Source organism: Dendronephthya gigantea, unplaced genomic scaffold (genome assembly GCF_004324835.1).
Source record: "Dendronephthya gigantea isolate DGI-Jeju-01 unplaced genomic scaffold, DenGig_1.0 000110F, whole genome shotgun sequence".
Classification (NCBI taxonomy): Eukaryota; Metazoa; Cnidaria; class Anthozoa; order Malacalcyonacea; family Nephtheidae; genus Dendronephthya; species Dendronephthya gigantea.
The window spans coordinates 177,277-202,625 of NW_021163120.1; the positions used below are offsets into that span (position 1 = coordinate 177,277).

General features: G+C 38.9%; 1 protein-coding gene across 1 annotated transcript; it reads right to left on the reverse strand.

Annotated features, from left to right (window-relative positions):
* Positions 1-5,401: 5,401 nt before the first annotated feature.
* Positions 5,402-25,251, reverse strand: LOC114535055 (CAD protein-like). The gene is given in 42 exon segments (XM_028556438.1): positions 5,402-5,554; positions 6,154-6,248; positions 6,414-6,451; positions 6,454-6,514; positions 6,923-6,940; positions 6,942-7,079; positions 7,326-7,451; positions 7,529-7,599; positions 8,022-8,163; positions 8,253-8,327; positions 8,791-8,963; positions 9,260-9,467; positions 9,663-9,878; positions 10,238-10,353; positions 10,439-10,640; positions 10,964-11,095; positions 11,385-11,549; positions 11,986-12,234; positions 12,492-12,728; positions 13,152-13,439; positions 13,878-14,045; positions 14,385-14,603; positions 15,031-15,213; positions 15,369-15,491; positions 16,257-16,358; positions 16,436-16,534; positions 16,881-17,127; positions 17,530-17,612; positions 17,859-18,026; positions 19,115-19,252; positions 19,360-19,593; positions 19,702-19,890; positions 20,240-20,461; positions 20,528-20,761; positions 21,302-21,433; positions 21,678-22,110; positions 22,515-22,689; positions 22,963-23,101; positions 23,418-23,501; positions 23,639-23,697; positions 24,096-24,365; positions 25,068-25,251. Coding segments are annotated over 42 exon segments (6,633 nt in total). The 5' UTR covers positions 25,150-25,251; the 3' UTR covers positions 5,402-5,454.
* Between the last annotated feature and the right edge of the window lie 98 nt (positions 25,252-25,349).

Sequence of the window (25,349 nt, forward strand, 5' to 3'; positions counted from 1 at the left end):
TTATCTTTATCTGATCGTGCATGCATGCATAACGTGTGTATAGAGGTGTATTATCCACAATTTTAATCGTGTGAATCTTAGTTTTTTTCTAAAAGCTTTCAATGTCAACATAAATTTTAGGCATTACTTGTATGCCTGAATTAATCAATTCCAAACCCAATTTCACACGATGAAATTTTTCTTTCAACTTGCAAAACGGCAAACCCAGTGTGTCTTTGAAGTGATGTTAATTATTGAAGAGTTTTGGAAATGTATAAACGCAATTCAGAAACGTTAGGGCCTAATTCCACGGGCACTTTTTCTCAACGAAATGCGAAATATTTCGCCTGTTTCTTTTGAATTTCGACCACTTGATTAAATTAATTCTGCTTCATTGCTAACATTCCAAAAAAGCAGGCGAAATATTTCGCATTTCGTTTGAAAATTTAGGCCGTGGAATTAGTTTAGGGCTTTATAAACACAATTTCAGGCTGTGGCGACGCTTTAAACAATGAACGACGGTTTAGAAGAATGACAGAATTTACTATCTATCTATATCTATATCTATATACAGGGTGTCCCAAAAAAAACGCAACCACTTAAATATGCAAGAATATTAAAATTGTTCGGGTTTGCACCATAGTTCAGCTAAAATGACTTTTAGCATTGTAAATGAAGGATTAAGAGCCATTTTCAATTCCCAGAGGTGCTTATCTATTGCGCTTTAGAGCTGTGTTAATGTTCTGCATATTTAAGTGGTTGCTTTTTTTTGGGACACCCTGTATATCTATCTATCAACGAGATGCGGACCACTTAAAGATTAAAGTTGGCTTCGCTTCGCTTGGGCTTTTAAGATGTGTAAAAGTTACAGGTTACGACGCGCTATAATTTACCTAAAACAACACTACACAATGTTTCCACACGATGCCGGAAGAATTTGAAAACGCAAGAATATTCCCACGGTTACGCGTATCGTCCACACGTATACGGCGTTTTCGCCCACTGAAAACGGAAGAATATGAAAACGCTCTCCAGAGTGGAAGAATTTGAAAACGACGGCTAAGCGGATACGTGTGGAGAGCTTTGCCGGATAAATTTGAAAACGATGACGTCATGCATCAAGTCGTTTCCATATTAATGAGGCTTGTTTCAAGTCTGCTGGCTTAATCTCAATTTTATATTGCTGTATTAGCCTCAAATAAGTCTTATTTAGGTTATTTTCATGGTGAGTAAAATCTTCGCCAATTCTTTTAGCATTTGCGGAAGTATTTTACGAGAGAAACATGTCCAAAATGTCGGAGTATGGTTATACACAATTTCTTATACACGACATGCATTTAATAGATACTTCAACAACAACATTTATGAGTTCGAGCTTGTCGTCTGTCCGAAAGTCCTCATTCTTGTGTTTTACTTTGGTTTTGGTAGATTTTTGCTTTGAATTCGACATCCAACTTGTGACACGCGGGTGGAGAACATGAAGGTTTATTGCAGGATCATATAACTTTAGCGTTTTCGGATCGTTTTTGTGTTTACGTGTGGACGCGGATAAAAATTTTTTGCGTTTTCAAATTCTGCCGACACATGTCATTAGTAATTGTATTATTGTACATAGATGTGTCGCGGTAATAACCTGTGATAACAGTAAATAACAGTAAATCGACATTGAAAAATTAAAACCTATGTAAATATTGTAATGTAAATATTTTCGAGTTTTGGAAATCTTTCGAAATTTGTAATAATGGGTAGGACTTGACGTTTAATCGTTGTTATTTGTTAAATTTCATTTCGAAATTGAGCGAAAACCGTATTTAATCCTAGATTGCAACTATTCTGTTGTGACGTCGTCACAAGTCTAAAAGTGCGGTAAAGACTAAAGAGGATTAGGAACTAGTTTGTAAAGCGAAAGAGATCTTTGATCAATTTTAAATGATTGATGTCAACACGAACCGACTGGATTTTTTTAGTTATACTTTCAATCAACGCTAATCGCAAGCGTGGGCAATAGTTCTCAGTATAAACGAATTGATAAATTCTGTCACGCGACACACATCACTTTTCATGAACAGACAGCGTAAAATTTATGCCGAGTGCCGACAACGTGACTTACAAACGCTTTCGTCAAAGTCGAAGAAATAATAGGATTTAGTGGGAGAATTCTCGGCAGTCAGTTTGTATTTCCACTTGTAGAGAAACAGTTCGCTAGATCGAAATATTTCCATATATTTTTTGGAATTTTGACAGAATAAATAAACAAATTAATTAATTCAGCTTTACTCTTCTCATTTTCCTGCAAGTGGAAATCCAGCCTTGGTCTGCGTTCTGAATTTATTACAACATCGATTCGAAAAACTTACCAGCGATAATCTCTGTACTTCAACCGCAAACCAATATATCCGCGACACTTTCCTAAACTGGCAAATGTAAATACAAAATAACTAATAAGTTGCATATTTGTGAAGCGGTAAAAATACTGTGATATACTTACCTTACGAGCAATCAAACTCGCCAATCGTTACAACCACCGCGCCGGAAAACTCGTTTCTTTCTACGGTTACCCAGTCGATCGAATAATAACTAAAAAACCACGTAGTTTATCTACCCTATATATGGTCACTGCATTCACAAACATTGGCCACACAAAGTCGATATAAAATGACCTTAACTAATCAATTGGAATTCGGAAGAGACTATTGGAATCTTGATATTGTCTCTACGTACGTCGTAACGCATCGTTTCCAGTCTAAATACAGATCAGGAAATATCGAAAATGCAAATATATACGAAAATCTGAACTGGCTCAAAATTGTTCAAATCCACCTCTGAAAAGGAATCTCTGAATATCTCATTTTTAGGCTACAAAATCGCGCTCATCTTTTGACGAACGATTTAGCAATTCCTTGTAAGTACATGCATCCTTTGTAAGTACAAAGCCAACACTATTTATTGTACGACTTACCTACGATTTTCTGAAAACAAGCACAAACTCTTAATCTAATTTAATTTAATTAGCCGGATATACATTAGAGAACAATACTCAATAGAAACATTTCACGTCATTCTCTAAAAGTTCATATTGTTTTAATACTTCTGCATAGCAAAAGTTTGACGTTGGAAACACGCCCTTATTTCATCATAGGTTTTACAACACAGGGAAACGAACAATAAAGATTTTTGGTCACAAGACTTGGTATAATTCATGGAATTTTTCACAGCAATGTTAACTTAAAATATAAACATTTTCGTAACATTTATTTCGATTTTTCGACTGTATACTTTAGTCAAACGGAAAATGTTTACGTCCGGAGCTACTAGCTCTTGTTGCATCTGTTTTCACTAAAGTACTAGAAATTCATGCTGTTTTCTAGAACTATGTTTTTTGTATGAAACAGTATCTCGTAAATAATAGCACCAATTATGCTGTTAAAATAAATAAAAAAAGTGTCATTCAAAAACCTGGCATGCAGAGGTCAAACTTTTCATATGCCATATATAGAGTATTCTTTTGCATTACACTTAACTAAATTTTCGTTGACAGATAAACAATGCATGCATGGTATTGACTATTGTGCATATCGCTCAAAAGCTTTTACGATTTTTGGCACTTCACTCGATGCAGGTAAATTCTAGAGGTTGAAAGGGTCTTAATTTCGAGTGGAATTATACACCCTTCAATTCAAATTCAAGCCAGGAACAGTTGATGGAAAAATGAGTCATCAAAAGCTATATACATTAAAGCTCTCAACAAAAAAATACTTAAAGGTGAAAAGAAGATCAAAAAGCATGTGGTGACACATTGTCCTAGTTTACTCTGCAAGCGGTCTACAATAATTCGCACTCAAAATTTGTGCGATCATTGAAGGTCAACTTTGAGGAATTTGTTTGTCCGAGAAGTTGTTGTATCAAGTGCTTTGACTTTGTGGCGAAGATAAAGACCCATACAAATGAAAAGGCCTTTGTCTGGCAGGATTCCTCGTCTACGCCGCGAAAACAGAAAAAAGATAAACAGAAAGATGTTTACACGATTTCGACAACATTCCAATATCTCAGTTACGGTGTTGAACCAGTGAGCGAGCTTTTCAAAAACTAATACGAAATTTTGCCGCCATTTTTGACACTAAGACCATGTATACACTATTCGCATCGTCACGATATCAAATCTAGCCATGTCAAAGCGAGTTTTACCCAAATCTAGCCATGTCAATGCGAGTTTTACCCCCAAAAGTATGATTGTCTTAATATGATCTGCCACCAAATAAAACAGTTATTGGGATAAAGATGCCATAAAACAACTTAAACTGATGTCGTGACCATTTGAATCCGGTATTGCGTAAACGGGGTTCTAAATCGACAATGACTCATTAGACCCGTTTACATTCTAGCGGTTCCACAATGTCACAACATCTCATTTGACAGAATTCATGAATTAATGGTGAGCTTATATAAGCAAGTGACGTCTTTGACAACACGTACGTTAACCGGAAGTAAAGTTTTTGTTTTTCACCAATCACAATCCTTGACCCAGTCTTTTTACGTTACTCATCCCGTTTGTGTTGTCAAAAACGTCACTTGCTTAAGCTCACTGATTGCTCGTGGAGTGACAAATCTTAATGGCTTGTTACCTTCAAGAGTTTTTACGATGTGACGAAGTATTCACACCGGACCAAGAAACACAATTAACAGCATATCTTAACAAAGCGTTAGCGTAAATCATTGATTCTCTGAGCATTCAGGAGGACAATAACGATTTTAACAAAGCAATATATGCAACGTTTTGTAATAGGGTTGAAGTGGAAAAATAGCCTTAGGATATTGCAACTTTCATCTTATATATTGCCGTTGAGAACGCTAGGAAAGTTTTTATTCCAGGCCGATAGTGAAATTGTGAATTTTATATAGTATTCTAGAGGTCTACAAAACTATTATTTGATGGTTTTTGGATGTATTTGACCCTGTCATAATGCTACAAAATTCATGTATTGTTAAGCTAAAACGAGAGCTATAATAGCGTGCTGTCACAATCTTCGTGATGCGTTTGAATTTAAATGAAAAGATTCGTCTCCGTGCATTCAATTATGTAAGTGTCATAAACACATCAAGCTTAACGATGGAAAAGTGTGTAGGTTTATCTCTTCATTTAATTAACTCAGTTAATTCAGACTATTTCACATCGTCCAAAATGGGTTGTTTATAATAATGCATAAGTAGGTATTGATTAGACTAACATAGACCTCATACGACTAATTATTAAAGTGAATAGCTCTCGATAAACTGTTTCTAATACTCATCTGAACTATAACATGCACTGTTCTTTCTCGCTTAAATATCCATTGTGAAGTTTCAACGAAGTCATGAATGGTATACATTCAAATTATACAAATGTTTCTAAAACGAATCTAGTTCGCAACACGCTAAATCGGCTAAAACAAATATCAAAGCCTACTTTTCATTTGATTCATAGAATAGGAGTGAACTTCACTTGCCAACGACCAGGGCAAGCAATGCCATGCGAACGTACATACCATACTCTGCTTGACGGAAATAGGCAGCCCGGGGATCTGTGTCTACTTCAGTGCTGAAAAGGACGACAGAAACTTCATGTAAACTTTAATTCCAGTTTAAAAGGTAATGTCCAGACGGATCTGCCCATGGACAAGATCTCGACATGCAAGAACTCTGGTTAAGGTGTTCACAGGGTGAAAAATGGATGAAGATTTGAACGGTTCTACCGCGTTCACGTGAGGAAACCGGCGAATTTCAGCATAGTTCCAAACCCATGTGAACTCAGCCGTAATTTAGAACCATATAGCGAACCATAACACGTTAGATTTGCAGACAGTTTGTTATATTACGAAATATGGCAGTTGAAAAGGTGAAAGAAGAGTTTGTTTACACTACAGACAGCAAATCACCTTCAAATCAAACTCCACTTGTAATCATCGTTCAAAGACCTTTTTCTTAGTATAAAAAACCTTTTTATTTCGAAGAAAGAAGACACGAGGGGAAAAACTGTAGGAGGTTTAACTTCACGTTGAACATGTACGATTTCACAAGCGAAACTTAGTAACAAAAAACTTGCCAAGACGCCTGTCAGAGGCCTAATACGATCGATCAATTTAGTGTATATACTGTAAGTGTGTTTTTGTTAGTCACATATTTCAGCATATGCCCTACCTGATTTCATTAACTCTTGGTAAAGGATGCATCACCACCATTTTTTCTTTCGCTTTGGTTAAAATCTCTGGCGTTATAATATAACGATCAGACACCTGTAGGAAAGTCGTGGGAAAACTGTTAGAGGCCGGTCATAGCTTTTGAATAGGTTTAAAGGTTTTCAAACGATGCTCTGGGTCGATTGTTCGAAAAGTGTGTAAGCTCAAACGGTGGATCAAAGTTAAAACATACAAAAACACTGCATCTTGTGAATGACTAACCTTAATGTATTCATCAACGCTTTTGAATCTTTCTTTTGGACCCGTGTGATGTAAACAACATCTGAATCTGGTAACACTTCCTCGAGACTTGTATATTCCGTCTGTTAAAAATGAATGGCATTCAAAGAAAATTCTCAAAAGGAAAAGATGACTTTCGTGAACATTATATAACTTTCTTGAAATCCTTCGATTCTTGTGTAGTTCAGGGCCCGGTTGTGTCAAGCCCGTTTAGCTTAAACGGTGGATAAGTTCAAAAAAGAAAGCAAGTTTACTGTTTTATTCAAGAAGCGAACTAAATGTTTTAACCTTAATACAAAGACACTGTTTATATTTCAAGTTGACTCATTCAAGACAGATGTAAGAGTGTTATTTAATTTTGACTTTCCACCGTTTAAGCTAAACGGGCTTGATACAACCGGTCTCTGTAGGACTTATAACAATTTCCAGTGGAAGTATACCCTTGGCCCTTGCAGATCACTTAACTCAACACTGACTGTGTAAACACAAACCTGAGTAATTCCTCGGCTGAGCAACATAATCTTTGACCTCTTTGGGCATCTTTAGGCTTTCAGGAGAGACATATCTGAGATCCACTCGATATAGGCTGAGCAACCGCGCCAAGGAATGAACCGTTCGTCCATGCTTGAGATCACCAATCATTGTTACCTACAACAATAAAGACAAGATCCTTTCTTGATCTTCAGACACGTGTGAATGTAGCTCATGTTTATCTCCCGATAAGCGTGTTCACCTTAAATGTGGGCTCTCCCAAAATCTAGCTATCTACCCTAATCCTGATCTTATAGTAATCACTGGATAGATCTACTAAAATTTTAATTCAGGTCCGAATGCCAAACTCAAACGGGTAAAAGCTCGTATATTCCTGTTCTGTGAGATCTCCCCTATACTTACCGTTAAACCATTCACCGTGCCAATTTCCTCACGAATCGTAAAGACATCGAGAAGGGCCTGGGTTGGGTGTTCCCCCACGCCATCACCGCAATTGATCACCGGTTTCAGAGAATTCTTCGCCGCCTTCTAGAAATAGCAGTACAGTATTCTCCATCAATAATCACGTGGCCGACACGTGGAGGACACAAAGATTATGTAGCTACCTCTACTGCTCCGGGGGTCGGATGACGCAAGACAACGACATCGCAATATGATTGCATCATTTGAACAGTATCTGAAAAATACGAGCCACAATTTATGGTGGAAATATTTAGGCCCACGTTACACGATCTTCTCGACCCCTGTTTTTGACACGAGGTCCCTAGGAAGAAAGTTTAGAACCGAAAGAGTTATCTAGTATAAATGAAGTTAGTTTAGGTTTCCTCTTGTAGTAACACTAGATCAATAGGAGATGATCCTCACCGGAACTCAAGGAAGAACAGTTTAGAACTGATAGAGCTAACCAGCATAAATAAAGTTAGTTTAGTTTAGGTTTCCTCCTGTATAGTAACACTGGATCAATAAGAGATGATTCTTACTGGGTTTCTAAATCGATATGACTCATTAGACCCTTTTACATTCTAGGGATCCACAATGTCACGACATCATGGTATCATCATCATCAGGTAAAATAATATTCTACATCATTATTCATACCAGAAAGAGTTTCACCCTTCATTGTTGAAGAATCAGAAACCTTCAAAGGGATGACAGATCCTCCCAATCTTTGCATGGCGGCCGCGAAAGAACAAAATGTTCTTGTGCTTGCTTCGAAGAAGATGGAGCCCATGATTCGACCCTAGTTGTACAAGACACAAGTTACTATAGCGATGTCCATATCGCGACGATGGTTGCCTTTGAAAATATGAAGCAAATTCCAGGCAATACCTCAAGAATAGGAACGTAGCCATCTCTCTGAACGACCATTCTCATTTCGTGAGCAACATTGAATAGGTGTCGCAACTAAAATCCAATAAGGATCATACATTTGCAGTACTTATGTAAAAGCCATGGGCCGGTTGTTCGAAAGGCGTTTAGCTTAAACGGTGCATGGATAAGCCAAAGTTTAAAAATACTCTCATACATCTTGTAAATGATTGAACCTACATCTTATGCATTAAATATATACTTTCATTGACAATTAAACTATTTACATCGAAATAGTTCGGCTCAGTTTTTCAATAAATGAATAATTTTGTTTTTCATTTTGAACTTATCCACCGTTTAAGCTAAACGCCTTTCGAGCAACCGGCCCCTGTAGTTTAGAATGTAAAAGCCTGTAGTTGTGAATGAAAACGTCAAAGCTGTTATTGGTTAAAACGTCGAGGTTTATCTCGATTATATAATACAGGGTGTTCCGAAACCTTTCCTAACTATTAAATCAGCCATGAATTGTCGAAGGGATGAAAGTGAAATCTCTGTTCACCTGTTTCTTTGTGAAGCTTTTTACAGAGAGCACGTGATGTTTATGCAAGCCATGAAATGACGTAGGCGGTAGCATGAATTTCCGAACGCTAGGCGGCGATGGACGAAGAGCGGCGGGATACGACGCTGGTGTGGGCTGCTGACCGTCGTGCGGATGAGCTGGAGTTATGGCGTCTAAGAAGAGAGGAAAACGTTTTGACAAATCATCCCATGTTTAGCAGGTAATCTACATATGGTTCTAACGATTGTGAATGCTTCCCCCCCCCCCTAAATTCAACAAAACTCGACCAAATCTTAGGAGACCAAAAACTTCCCAAATTTGCATAAGTGCACAAAAACAATAGCTTCAAACGAGGCGGGTAATTTTACAAAGTTAAAGTTCGTAGAAGAGTTTTTTGTCTCTACAGAGCAAATTCGATGTCATACCAAATCTGAGATGATTGAGCATGAAGAAGGCCTACACTAAGTACCTAGCCGTGATGATGACGTATGTTCTCCAGAATAGAAGGCCGTGTCCAAATTACGCTGCACAGTTGGGGGAAATCCCCAGCGTTGCTCGGAGGACTTTAGTGGACTGCTAGGAGCTGAGCCCACGGCATGAGGTTTCACTGGTGCTGACGTGAACGGCACGAAGCCATGGCAACGAATGTCTATACCATAACCAGGCTCAGTTAACACCTGTAGAAAAAACATTGCAAACAGTAAGTACTAGACTAGTCAGGTTAGTATTAGTAGCAACAGTCAACACTCAGTCAACACTCAGTCAGACTAGCAGTACTGCAATGATCAACTGACATTGAGGAAGGTTGAAAGTGAAACACTGAATAAAACATTGCAAAGCAGTAAGTACTGCATTAAATCTAATTTCCTAACCTTGCCATCAACCATAGCGATTTGTCCTCTCAGATAGACACGTTTAACAGATCCGTAGACCTTCATCCCAGCGAAAGGCGTCCATTTGGACTTTGTGTATTTCATAGCGTCAGGTATTGTCCACTCTGAGCCCACCTCGACTTCAATGTACGTGTCAGGTTGCTCATGCAAACCAAATATACGTCTTGGGTTGGTGTGGAGCCGAAGTATGATATCCTTAAGAGAGATTAATGTGGTTAGTTCAAGCGTCGTTCACTCGGTTTCCTCCGGTAGTAACTCTGGATCACTAAGAGATGATCCTTACTGGACCTCTAGGAAGAACAGTTTAGAACTGATACAGCTATTCAGTATAAATAAAGTTAGTTTAGTTTAGGTTTCCTCCTGTAGTAACACCGGATCAATAAGAGATGATCCTTAATGGACCTCTAGGAAGAACAGTTTAAAACTGATAGAGCTATCCAGTGTAAATAAAGTTAGTTTAGTTTAGGTTTCCTCCTGTAGTAACACTGGATCAATAAGAGATGATCCATACTTGACCTTTAGAGGAATAAAATAATGAATATCATGAAACTTACCTCGATGGTCAATCTTCCTTGGTGAACGGCTGTCAAAAGTAATGGCAACATTGTCTCCAATCCTGGAAATCCTGGAGGGGCATTCTCAGAATCTTTCTCGGACACAGAATGTGGAGCTGAATAGAGACACATTTATCAACTACAGTTAGAATCAAACAAAACAAACACAGCCACACTGAAATTCACTAAAGGGACATATACCATGATCGGTTGCGAAGCAATCAATGATATCCATGTTATCCCACAATGCCTGTTGGTCTTCAGCGGTGACGAGGGGTGGTTTAACTCGGCCCCTGGTTGGTCCAATTCGGTTCAAGTCGTCCTCGGTCAAAAACAAATGATGTGGTGCAACCTCGCAGGTGACCGGGAAACCTTTCTCTTTCATGGCTCGAATAACGGTGATCTAAAGGACGAAAATCTTCGAGTTACTCAACAGGGAAACCATGAACACTCCAGGGGCCGGTTGTATCAAGCCCGTTTAGCTCAAACGCTGGATAAGTTCAAAATAGAAAGCAGGCCTGCCGCTTTATTCAACAAGCGAACTAAATGTTTTCAACCATAATACAAAGATACTTTTTACAACTACATATTCAGTGCATAATATTCAAGTCGACTCATTCAAAAGAGATGCAAGAGTGTTATTTAATTTTGACTTATCCACCGTTTAAGCTAAACGGGCTTGATACAACCGGCCCAGTAACTTTTCAACTGTTCTACGCGACTAACCTCCGACTGTCTAGCAACATGACAAATGTGTACGGGTCTGTCACACAGTTCAGCAAGCAACAAAATCGCCGCCGTCGTTTGCCCCTCGGCATGGCAACAGATTGGAAGATGTTTTGGCCAATTGTTTAAATGCTAAAAGACACAAATACAAAGTTGAAGTACGAAATCATCAGAACAGTGGTTAAGGCGTATTTTCATTCAACGAAAAATGTCGCACGTTCGAAACAATGCAAAGTGGAACCAATCTCATTTGATGAGCTTGATTAAGCACATTTCAAAATAATGCGATAATAAAAAAAACCCCTCATTAAACAGGGAGATAGAAGAGCTTTTTAAAATCAAAGATTGAAGTCAATGGGGCAAAGTTCACGGGGAGCAACTGAACAAAAACGGGGTAACTCGTGTTCAATATGAACAGCACCTTCATCCACAAACCACAGTCGTCCATTTTTAAAGTCGTGTAAGTGTCATTCAGGTACATCTTGAGACCAGCGGCTTGTCTTGCAAGTTGTGGGGAGAGAGTCGTGTTTGTGGCACAGGCACCAAAATACAGACCGTAATCGCAGCGTGAACCATGGGCAGCGGCCTAAAAACAAAAAATACACTTGTGATGATTCGTTAACAGTGTTAGCATTACCTATTTTGAAGAGTCCTTGCAAGTTTACACTATACACTAAATCCATTTAGAAATTTGCTTCGGATTCTCGTATTCAGTTCTATCCAGCTCGCTCGCTTATACGAGGACTGTTTAGTTTAAATGACAGTTTATTTAAAAACAAACATTTAACGTATAAAGTGGATTTAATTTTTAAGCACTTTATATGTTAAATACTTTTGCTCAATGTCAACTACTTGACCGATGTTACAACTTCATACTGGAGTGGCAAAACGGATTTTAAAAAACCAGGAGTTGGAGGAATAGAAAGGTGGTTATTAAACCACGCAAAATTCAATTAAGAGTTTTTATACAACTGTTCCCAGCGCGGGCACATTATTAATGTTTGACAGGTCGGAATTCATACCTGTTGTGCAACTTGGAACGAGGCTTGGTCGATGACGGCAGGGTTTGTGTTAGGCATCGCCAGCACCATCGTAATGCCGCCAGCAAGCGCTGCCGCTGTACCAGAATCGAAATCTTCTTTGTAATTTGCCCCAGGCTCTCGCATGTGTACGTGTATATCAATCAAACCTGGCAGGCGATACGCTTGAAATGAGGACAGACAGTCGATGTGAGTCTTGATGGCAGGTGAACCACGCACTCTTCGTAAAGCCTGGAGATTTATTATCTGTGTATTAGTTTACAACGGATGGCTCTAAGCTGTTTTATCTAGAGACTCCCATTTTAGTGTATCTGCTCTTGTGAAAATGAGTTTTCATAGGTTTCTTGTTAGAAGATAAAGTTCTTACACAAATTATATACGAAATATTAAAATCTTTCCTGTACAAGGAACCCAGTAAAATATTCTTTTAAAGCAATCCATTCAAAAACCAAGAGTTTCAACATAGTTTAAATCAATCTTTCTTTTACCTCGATGAAAAGTTTGGCACACTTGATATCGGTGATCAATGGTATCGAGTAATCGATAGCCATCCGTCTCGTCCGATAACCATGAGTCAGGAATGCAGAAGACCTCCTAGCACCGGAGTTTCTCAACGGAAGATTGATGACCATGTCGAACTTATTTTGTGTTAAATAATCAGCAATGTTTTTCTTTTTATTGCCATTCCCGTTCACATCTTCGAAGGGCCAGTCAACTGGATGGACCTATAGAAACGACAAGTCCTAGATCAATAAAGTGTCCCCTGCGTTGGTGGCACTTATGACTCGTGGTTTCAGATAAACTCAATGCTAAGTTATTGACAACCTTATAGTTCACGTTTTTACACAAATAAAAGTTATATTTTCCTGCTAAAATTCTTAACAAAATTTTTATATAATGTCAAATTATTCACCACATAATGCATCTTTTTTAAAGATTACAGTCAAAATACAAGCCGATAACCTTCTCAAATTTTAGTCAGGCTACGTCTTGAATTCTTTCTATATTAGTCTATTTTTCCATACGAAAAATATCGTGGTTAAAACTGAACCTCATACGTGGAAAAATATGCAACATATTATTAATAAAATTCCGACAGGGAACAGGAATTTGGAAGGTTTTTTACATGTCCAACGTTTAGAACCAACCTCAATTCCGTGTTCTGTATAAAAGTCTGCTGTACCAAGGCTTGCATACAGTTGAAAACCCAAACTCCTCAAAGTCTTAACGCTGGGCAGCATTTCATTCTTCGCCTTGAAGCTCCCGATGGACAGAAGGATGCTTTCCTTCGGTACGGTCATCCCGGTGCTGATCAATCCTTTAAGATAAGCTTCGTAACGATTTTCTCCGAAACACGCGACCTCACCTGTGCTGGCCATCTCCACGCCAAGCATCGCGTCTGCCCCAGCCAAGCGAGCGAACGAGAATTGTGGAACCTACGAGGGAAAAATGTTGATATTTTAATGGAGAAACCTGCAGAAAGACACATCGGCCCTCTCAGTCATAATGATGTTAACCTTGGTTGAAAATACTCGGGAACCAAAAAACAATTGATAGTGTATCTTGGTACGGTATGGTACAGTACAGTATGGTATGGTATGGTATGGTACAGTATGGTATGGTACAGTATGGTATGGTACAGTATGGTATGGTATGGTATGGTACAGTATGGTATGGTACAGTATGGTATGGTATGGTACGGTATGGTACAGTATGGTATGGTATGGTACAGTATGGTATGGTATGGTACAGTATGGTACAATATGGTATGGTGACTGCGGGCAACTTCGTGGTTGTCCACGCTGCCACCTGTAGACCCTCGTGAAAAAAAGCTTGATGTACCCAGGAAACAACGAGGGACATTAAATACCCACCTTTACTCCCACACGGCCATTGCAGTTCAATTCATTCACTGGTTCGATATCAGCATTGCAGATCACGCGCGTTGCCATCGCAACGAAATCGTGATTGAGTGTTTTGGATACGAAGGGAAATGATCTTGACACTCTGAGGTTACACTCAATTACTTTTAGTTCGTTGTCCTACAAACATAGAGGGAGTTGTATTGATTAATACAGAAAGCAAACTTGACGTCACCTCAAAGTTGACACAATCTTATTGAACCTAAACTAACTTTATTTATACTGGATAGCCCTATCAGTTCTAAATTGTTCTTCCTGGAGGTCCAGTAAGCATCATCTCTTATTAATCCAGTTTTACTACAGGAGAAAACCTAAACTGAACTAATTTTATTTGTACTGGATAGTCCTATCAGTTCTAAACTGTTCTTCCTGGTTATAAAGAGTTTTCCCAGAGACAGGTACCCTCTGATTCCCCTTCTATCAAACGTTATCTCGTTTACCTCCAGTGTCCATCCTTACCTTAGCGATGAGTTGCATATTGAAAGGGCCGCTGACCATCAGCGCCTTGCCAATGGCATAACAGACATTCCGTATTTTCTCCATAGTTTCTTTATTGATATCTTGAGCGGGAAGAACCAACGTAGCGTCCCCAGAATGAACGCCAGCATTCTCAACATGTTCAGAAATGGCAAGAGCGAGGACTTCCCCGTCACAGGCCACTGCATCCACGTCGATTTCCTGAGAGAAGGGTGAGAAAAAGTCTCGTCATGTTGGAATCGCAACCTTCAAGGTATTACCACTCTAACTATACCCAATTCACCACGCTTGGTCTTGACAGCTAGTCAGCTACCTCCATAGTTTAATACTAGTAGTCTAGTAATATTAACTCTCCTGACGAAGGACGTTTTCGTCTATTTTAGGCATTTGTTATACTGGAATGCTATGCCTTAAACTGTATTTCAAATATATAGTTGTTCGTTTTTCTCAACAATATAAACATAACTTTCACATTAAATCCTGACACAAAAAACCTCAAATTTCAAACACGGCCTAAATACATGCAGTTGCTCTGAACTGTTGTGCCAATATCCTTGCCTTTAATATGTATTTAATCCTAATCAAAATCTCTCGGGTCTTCCATCAATCCGAATACCTAAAAACTCACCTTAGCCTCCATAATAAACTTGGAAATGACAACTGGATGTTCACGGGAAACTGACGCAGTCATCGCCATATATTCAGTGAGATTATCATCAGAGAAGGCGACATACATCGCTGCACCGCTCAACACGTACGATGGTCGAACAAGACACGGATATCCAACTGTGTTGCAGAATTCTTTGGCTGCCTATTAACAGACGAAACAAATTCGTATGTCTAAACACGCAAAACCAGATCATACTGCGGACACATCACCGGCTATAAATGAAACTTAGACATGGTAGATTACGTTAATCTTGGCTCAAAACCTTGGCTTTTAAACGATCTCTGACTTGTGCTTACTTCTAGCGTCGTTAATTCTTTCCACTTCGGCTGTAAAATGTTCACACTGTCCAACAAACGAGAAAATTTAAATCTGTTTTCCGCATTGTCGATCATTTCAGGAGAAGTTCCCAAGACTCGAACCTGGAGCAAAGAAACGTATTTCGGTGAACAAAATTACACTTTAGTCTTTAATCATACCAGATAGCAGCACTATCAATTAACTCTTCCTAGAGGTCTAGTCAAAAGATAATTTCTGATTGATCCAGTGTTACTACAGAAGAAAACCTAAACTAAACTAGCTTTATTTACACTGGATAGCTCTATCAGTTCTAAACTGTTCTTCCTAGAGGTCCAGTAAGGATCATTTCTTATTGATCCAGTGTTACTACAGGAGGAAACCTAAACTAAACTAACTTTATTTATACTGGGTAGCTCTATCAGTTCTAAACTCTTCTTCCTGGAGGTCGAGTAAGAATCATCTCTTATTGATCCAGTGTTACTACAGGAGGAAACCTAAACTAAACTAACTTTATTTTATACTGGATAGCTCTATCAGTTCTAAACTGTTCTTCCTAGAGGTCGAGTAAGAATCATCTCTTATTGATCCAGTGTTACTACAGGAAAAAACCTAAACTAAACTAACTTTATTTATACTGGATAGCTCTATCAGTTCTAAACTCTTCTTCCTAGAGATCTGGACAGTGAGGATCATCTCTTATTGATCCAGTGTTACTACAGGAGGAAACCTAAACTAAACTAACTTTATTTATACTGGATAGCCCTATCAGTTCTAAACTCTTCTTCCTAGAGATCTGGACAGTGAGGATCATCTCTTATTGATCCAGTATTACTACAGGAGGAAACCTAAACTAACTTTATTTATAGATTCGTTAAGCTCCATTATACCTGACTACGATGCAATGCCATTGCGATATTGTTCGGTAACTGTCCTCCCATGGACAATATCACACCTTCAGGATTCTCCATCTCGTATATATCCATCACGGTCTAAGAAAACGGAAAGCAGTTAACTCAGAATTTGGTCTTAAAACAACTCTACCTATAAACCTTGGACAAATGCTTACCTCGTAAGATATTTCATCAAAATATAATCTGTCACACTCGTCATAATCAGTGCTGACCGTCTCTGGATTGTAGTTCACCATTATCGTCTGTTTGCCGAGCTGTGATTCAGAAGGGTATAAATAAATATACTTGAGCGGTAACAGATAACTTGGAAACTTGTTCAAATCTAGCAATTCTTTCCACTCAGTTTGTATCAATCCACAAGCTGTCATTTCCAATGCGTTTGTCCAATCAGTTTTTTCAGTCAGTTTCTGTCACAGCTTGAGGTCTGTGACATAGGACCTGTTTACATGGAGCGAGTTATCCCGGCTAGGCGATGTGAAAACTGCATATAATGAAAGACTAATCAGGTTAAGCCTTTGATGTGATGCGCTTTTTACCTCGCCTAGCCGGGATAATTCGCTTCATGTAAACAGGCCCATACTTACTCTGTGACATACTTACTCTGCGAAGTTCACGTATGCAGCCAACAGCACACCAATCAAATTCGACACTGCTCCCAATACGATACACTCCAGAGCCTAGGACCATCATAGCATCACCAGGAAACTCCAGATCGTTCTGATCACCGCTGTAGGTCAAGTACAGATAGTTGGTGACGGCTGGATATTCTGCGGCTACTGTGTCTATCTGTTTAACACATGGCATGATGTTCATTGTCTTTCTCGCATGACGAACACTGGCTTCGGTGCTGAGGAAAAGAAATGTAAATGTAATGGTATTACAGCGTTTGTAACGTTACGGTATAGTTAATGGTCATACAGCATTATATGGTACAAGAGTGTGTAACATAGCATAGTATAGCATGGTATAATATTGCCCAGCATAGCGTATTGATATGGTAGGTATGGTATGGTATGATATGGTATGGTATGGTATGATATGGTATATGGTATGATATGGTATGGTATGATATGGTACAGTATGGTATGGTATGATATGGTACAGTATGGTATGGTATGATATCGTACAGTATGGTATGGTATTGTATGGTATGGTATGGTACAGTATGGTATGGTATGATACAGTATGGTATGGTATCGTATCGTATCGTACCGTATCGTATCATATAGTATAGTAAGAATTTACCAACCTCTGAATGACTTTGGCAATTTGTTTATCAGAAAAGCCGAGTTTCTTTGCTTCAAGCAGCTGAGGTGGAGATAAATCATGAACCTGAAAATAAAAGCTAATACAATCAAAACCTTTCCTTCATTGCCCTCACAATTGAATAACCTAAACTAAACTGTATCTTTCTACCAGATTCTATCAGACCTCCCTCGAGGTTCTAGAGAGGATCACCTGAACTAAACAACTATTCTTAATAGCTCTATCAGTACTGAACTGGCCTCCCCTGAGTGATCAGTTATAATCAATAACTTGACTACATCGAGCAGAGGTGATTCTCGCAATGAACTATACCTTCAAATGGCTTTCTTTTAGGTTTTTCTTCACGTCAATGATGTTTTTCATTCGATACAAGAACCAGCGATCTATCTTCGTTAACTCGTAAAGTTTGTCAACATCATAACCTTCTTCCAAAGCTGCCGCCAGCACGTGAATACGTTTATCGGAAGGCTGCCTCAGTTCCTACATAAATGTTATACAGAATAGATTTAAATACGAAAATACGAGCACAGGCAATGCCTCTCTAATACAGACATCTCCCTAATACAGACATCTCCCTAATACAGACATCTCTCTAATACAGACATCTCTCTAATACAGACATCTCTCTAATACAGACATCTCTTTAATACAGGCATCTCTCTAATACAGACATCTCTCTAATACAGACATCTCTCTAATACAGACATCTCTCTAATACAGGCATCTCTCTAATACAGACATCTCTCTAATACAGACATCTCTCTAATACGGACATCTCTCTCATACAGACATCTCTCTAATACAGACATCTCTCTAATACAGACATCTCCCTAATACAGACATCTCTCTAATACAGACATCTCTCTAATACAGACATCTCTCTAATACGGACATCTCTCTCATACAGACATCTCTCTAATACAGACATCTCTCTAATACAGACATCTCCCTAATACAGACATCTCTAATACAGACATCTCTCTAATACAGACATCTCTCTAATACGGACATCTCTCTCATACAGACATCTCTCTAATACAGACATCTCTCTAATACAAACATCTCTTTAATACAGGCATCTCTCTAATACAGACATCTCTCTAATACAGACATCTCTCTAATACAGACATCTCTCTAATACAGGCATCTCTCTAATACAGACATCTCTCTAATACAAACATCTCTTTAATACAGGCATCTCTCTAATACAGACATCTCTCTAATACAGACATCTCCCTAATACAGACATCTCTCTAATACAGACATCTCTCTAATACAGACATCTCTCTAATACGGACATCTCTCTCATACAGACATCTCTCTAATACAGACATCTCTCTAATACAAACATCTCTTTAATACAGGCATCTCTCTAATACAGACATCTCTCTAATACAGACATCTCTCTAATACAGACATCTCTCTAATACAGGCATCTCTCTAATACAGACATCTCTCTAAAACAGACATCTCTCTAATACAGACATCTCTCTAATACGGACATCTCTCTAATACAGACATCTCTCTAATACAGGCTCTCTTAAATACAGACACTTTTATTCACTTACATCTTCAGTAACCTCGCAGCCATTTGCATCGAAGCCAATGTTATATTCATCAACCATTCTCAATGCTTTCTGCAGAGCTTCTTCGAACTTGCGACCAATCGCCATAACTTCACCTACACTTTTCATTGAAGAACCAATCTTGAAAATAAAGGTTTAGATCAGAAAGGTTTAGATCGCCAATATTTTGAAAAACAAGATAGATAACAACAAAGAAATAAACTAACTTTCATGAGTAACTTCCTTACCTTGGTGCTGACTCTGTTAAACTTCTTCAAATCCCATCTGGGCACCTTCACGACCACGTAATCAAGGCTTGGTTCAAAACAGGCAGTGGTCGAGTTAGTCACAGAGTTCTTGAGATCAGGTAAGGGGATTCCTAGGGATAGCTTAGCAGCGACGTACGCCAGGGGATATCCAGTGGCTTTTGAGGCCAGTGCTGAGCTTCGCGAAAGACGAGCGTTCACTTCAATGATGTAATACTAAATGAAAATTAAAAATACTTATTCAAATTTTAAACTTATACATTTGGGTTTCCTCCTGTAGTAAAACAGGATCGATGAAAGATTGCTCATACTTTTGGAACTAACCTCGCTCGAATAAGGATTTAAGGCGTATTGAATGTTACATTCTCCAATAATGCCAAGATGTCGAATCATTTTGATTGCAGTCGTACGAAGCATGTTGTATTCAGCATTACTTAACGTTTGACTGGGAGCTACAACGATTGATTCACCGGTGTGTATTCCAAGTGGATCCACGTTTTCCATGTTGCATACCTGAAGATGGAAACCATTTTTTTAGCATTTATAATGTATAAAAAAGTCTGACGTGGTGATCCAGTGTAGGTAGTATTCTACAATTAACTGCCGTGGTTTGTGTCTGAACTATCTGAGAAAGATTTCTCAAACGTGGTGGCCCAGTGTAGGTAGTATTCTACAATATGCTGTCGTGGTTTGTGTCTGAACTACCTGAGAAAGATATCTTAAACGTGGTGATTCAGTGTAGGTAGTATTCTACAATAACCTGTCGTGGTTTGCTCATGAACTACCAGAAATGATTTCCCCGAACGAGCCTGCCATCTGATATTGTCACTTCAGATATAAAATGAGCTCAATGGTCGCTTACCGTTACACAATTGTCGTATGCATCACGCACGACTTCATATTCGACCTCTTTCCATCCTCTCAACGCCTTATCAACCAACACCTGCTTCGTGTGGGCGAAGGCAATCCGTGCGAGTCGAACCAACTCCTCCTCGTCTTTTGCAAAGCCAGATCCCAGGCCACCGAGGGCAAAGGCCGCGCGGACCATCACCGGGTAACCAAGCCTCGACGCTGCTGCTAGAACCTAGAAGACGAAACACTCGCAATAGACCTTTTTCATAACGTTCAAAAAGGACACCTTGATACCTACCTCTTCCATAGAATATGCAGCTTCGCTTGGAGCGCATTTTTCGCCTATTTCACTGAGCTTCTGAGAAAATATCTGTCTGTCTTCGGTGTTGATTATGGACTGTACAGGCGTTCCGAGAATTCGGAGTTGGTATTTCGCCAGAACGCCTTCCTCCTGCAGTTTTACACCACAATTCAACGCGGTTTGCCCGCCAAATGATAGCAAAATTCCGTTGGGTCGTTCGCTTTCAATAACCTGTTAGAAAAAAATGACTGCCGAGTCAATAATAATCCTCCCGTTTGAAAAATTAGCTCTTTACTGGCCAGGTTTCCCCGCCATCCACCATTTCATTTACCGCCTCTCATACATTTTATTGACTGTGTTTTACAGTCAATAAAAGCGCGCTTTTGCTTGCCATTAGCAAATGTTTGGGATCCAATATGAACGCAAAATCACTTCTAAAACATGAAAAAGTTTCTGGGTAGGATTGCCAATGATAGTTTCTGGGCAGGATTGCCAATTCACTTGAACATGCAATAATTCAGTTCGTGTAACCTTTAACTTCAACTCTCAGCGAAAGTTTAAGGTAATATTTTAGCTAGATCTCCACTAGGTTTTTGTAAATATTCATTTATGATTCAATTTTCATATTGTTGTTGCTAATTTCATCGAATTATATTACTGGAAAAACGATATTAGTGGATATCTCAGCATAAATCTGTTCATACAATCTGAGTGAGAAAAAATTACCCTGGTGACAATAATACGATGTTAAAGAGATATAATATTGAATACCTGTGTAACATATTCGGTTGTAACGGGCAAAAAATATACTCTGTCAGCCAGGCCCTTTGACGTTTGTACTGTGGCGATGTTTGGATTGATAAGGACGGTCTGAATCCCTTCTTCTTTTAAAGCTTTGATAGCCTAAAATTACGGAATAAAACTGATTTGAAATTACCTTCTGGGGGTCTTGATTTTCCTTAGAGAAGGTTGAAGACTCCTTGCAACTCAGGGCAGGGCCTGGGTGCACCCACCTAGCCAGAGACGGGGTGTGGAGGGTCTCTGACAATCTGAATAACCTGATCTGACAATCGTAATCCACCCTCCTACAAAACCACACTGGGGTACATCCCAACAAGTAACGGGGATACAAAAAAATCTAACTCACTTGAGAACCGGAATAATCAAATTCTCCAGCCTGACCGATCGACAGTCCACCTGATCCCAAAATAAGCACTTTCTTTGGTCGAACTGAGATATCTGAAGAGAGAGACGGAACAGCGAATCTTTTATTGATCAAGTCTTTAACACTAGTCTTCGTTCCCGTCTTAAAATCGCGTACGGTTTGTAGAAACACGTCAAAAAGACATTCCAAATCCTCGGGTCCTGCTGTATGTTCGGGATGGAATTGTACGCTGAAGAATGGGGAACTGTTGTGAATGATTCCTTCGTTTGTCTTGTCGTTTGCGTTCGTAAACAGCACGGACCAGTCCGAGGGGAGAGTTTTGGTGTCGACGGCGAATCCATGGTTTTGTGTTGTGATGAAACAGCGACCAGTTCCTTCATGGATGCACGGTTGATTGTGACCGCGGTTCCCATATCTGGAAAAACGAAAGTCTGGAATATAACTTATCTGATAAACACGAAAAACGCTTGTAATTGTCTCTGGGCTACCATTCACAATTGCCCAATTACTTGGAACCTTTGTTCACATAAGACCGTGGTTGACCGTTATCCATTATTATTGTATGTTCTGTTAGTACACCGATAGTTAACAAGCGCTCAAATTTTCTTAAAAATTGCTATAATAAAATTGAGAATCATCTATTGTATTTTTTCGAGAGTGCATTTTAAATTATAGGTTCTGCCGGTTCTAGCTGGGAACAAATGGCACTACCAGAACACTGTACACTCTTCCAGTTATCTCATTCTGTTTTTAGTTTTAACTTTGCCCAAATCGTGTTCTTATTCGTGTGTTCGAGTTCAATATACAACAACGTATTACTTCATCTTGAAGGTTTTTAATCCAACTGCGAGTGAGAGCAATTGATGTCCCAAACAAATTCCAAAAATCGGTTTCTGTGTCTTGCTGTTCAAAAGTCTCCGAATGTTTTCAATTGTGGCCGAACATTGCATCGGATCTCCAGGGCCATTGCTCAGAAATACAGCATCAAATTCACCTTAACAAACGTACAATTATAAGCCAATTGGTATTAAATAACAACAATGTCTCTTTCAAGTTCTATAGCTAGTTGTTCTAAGTTTTAAATTAACACTAGCCCAAGTCAAATTTTTGCTTGCAGTTCTATGCTGCTTGTAAGGTAACCTATATCTGCATCAGTAGCTGGACTGCAGCTTTCTTTTCTCAAAATCTTGGAAGATTAAAATCTTTTTGACTCAATTAATCTTGCCTAATAATGCATGACACATTAACACTTTTCAACACTGTGTACCTTGGTTGAAATCATAGTCCCACGGAACCACTTCAACACAAGCACCCCGAGAAACCAGGCATCTAATCTGATTGTATTTCAACCCACAATCAACAGTTATAATCTTTACATCGCCTTCGGGGTTATATACAACAGGTCTCTAAAAGAACAACGACCTTGTCAGTTAAAGAAATCAGAGAAAACAGAGCTCAGCAATTGGCATCAGGAAAGAGTGCTATCAGAAACAAAGTTCATAAAACATTCCGTCTTTCTTTTTCTATTATTCCAGAATACACACAGAAGTAGCCATTGAAATTGTTTTCCTTATTTAGAGTCAGATTATTTCATTTCCTAGGAATACTGTTATGATAGAGTTCTGTTAGAATGACACAAGAACTATTGAACCTAAAGAATAATGAGGGAACTAAGCATTGAAATTTTGTTAAATGAAGAGGAAATTTGTGTAGGAAGTTTACCTTCAATGAGACTTCAGCAACAAGATTGCGTTCATCAGGGTTATCAAAGGGGACAGCAGACGACTCTGTACCATGAATAATAATCTACAAAATTTACCATAAATACATGTTCTTCAACTAATGCAATTTACTTGTGTTGATATTGTGCACCAGACAAGTAAAATATATGACTCAAAGACCTTTCTGTTCATTAATTATTTTTAAAACAAAAAAGCTTAAACCTTTCCCAACATTGTGCCTTTTTCTCTGATTTTCTTTGTGAGTGCTCTGGTATCAACACCTACAAATTCATATTAGTTCTTTAGTCAAATGGCACAATGCTCCAACCTCTCTGATTGCCAGTGGATTAATATCACAGAATACTTTGAAATCTAGAGCATTAAGTACTGGGGATGTTGTATATAAGCATAAGGTTTGGATGAAATGTAAGTTCTAAATTATCATAAGGTATCATTCTACAGGGATGGATTTAACAGGACAATGTGAGGGGGGTGTATTTCCTCCACCCAAGGTTAAGTTGATTGCAAGAGGGGTGCAAATTTGGATATAAGCTATGACTAATCAGTACCAAATTTTATTGTTTGATCTACTTTAGTTGGAGTTTAAACAACCCAATCCATGCAATGTGTGCTTGTTCCTACCCTGATCCCAATCCTGTGGGGTAAGATTCCCACTTACCCTGAATGCCAGGAATGTCATGCTCTTTCAACCATTCTGACAGTGATTTCTTGGCATTCCAATGACTGTATTCTTCCACATAATCCCCAACAACCAAACCTGATAACCAGATTTTCTCTGACTCAAATGCCTCCAGAATGCCAAACTTATCCAGGCTATTGCCAGGTATACCATAGTTGCCAATGAGAGGATAGGTGAGAACCAAGATCTGGGCACGGTAGGATGGATCTGTGAGTGATTCAGGGTAGCCAACCATTCCAGTCTGAAACACTAGGAAAGTTTTATAGTAGCGAACATTAGGGTCTCATTGTGAAGGAATGAAATCTGCCAGGTGTGTTTGCAAGAGAAGATTGAATAGGGTCAGGGCAAGGTAGGCCGCAGGACAAGTTATAGAATGGGTTTGCTATAGGACTTTAGTTGGTAGGTTGATTGTCCTTTTATTTTAAGTTTGCTCTGACCAAGGGCCCCTCTGGTAGTTGTGGTGATCACCCCACCTCTACCCCCACAGCCGACCCACAATGCTAAAATTAGAATACATGCTGTTCCAATATTATTATCGAGGTATATTTTTCCTATCATCGACGAGTTTGATAAACCCCACGAGGATAACGAGGGTAGGTTTATAATCGACGGTCACGAACAACATATTCTCACAAACGAAAGGAAATTTTGCGTGAAAAACATCGCACATAACACGATAAACATCTTTGAATAATTTAAATTATAATCACGTATAAAAAGTACAAATATAAGATCGTCTGCGCTCTACATAACAATTAAAGTAAAACAACAAAGTAGAACTTCAATAACAACACCACAAAATAAAACGATGCTTTTAAGTAAAATTACTCTCGATGGAAGCCGATCAGAACAGTATTAATACTCTCAAAACATGCTACCATTCTTCACTACATGAATATACATCAGTAATCGGGTATTATACTATTATTCCGATCTCGTTTCAAGACCTACCGACTTCCCCAGGCGAGTTTCTGGCGGCTCCGAAGAGCTTTCCCTTAAATACGGTTCCGTCTTCAAGAACAAGACTTGCCATAACGATTACACTTGCGATCTTGCCTAGATCATGAAACTTTGAAAATAAAAAGCTACTTTTTCAACGGTTTTCGAACAATCCTTCGCTTCGAACACGTTTGACTTCACGTGCTCATTGGCTGAATTTGGCGGGCTATGGCGGGTAAATATTTGAAAAGGTTCCAAAATGCGCCAGCGAATTCTATCTGCATTTTGGACTAC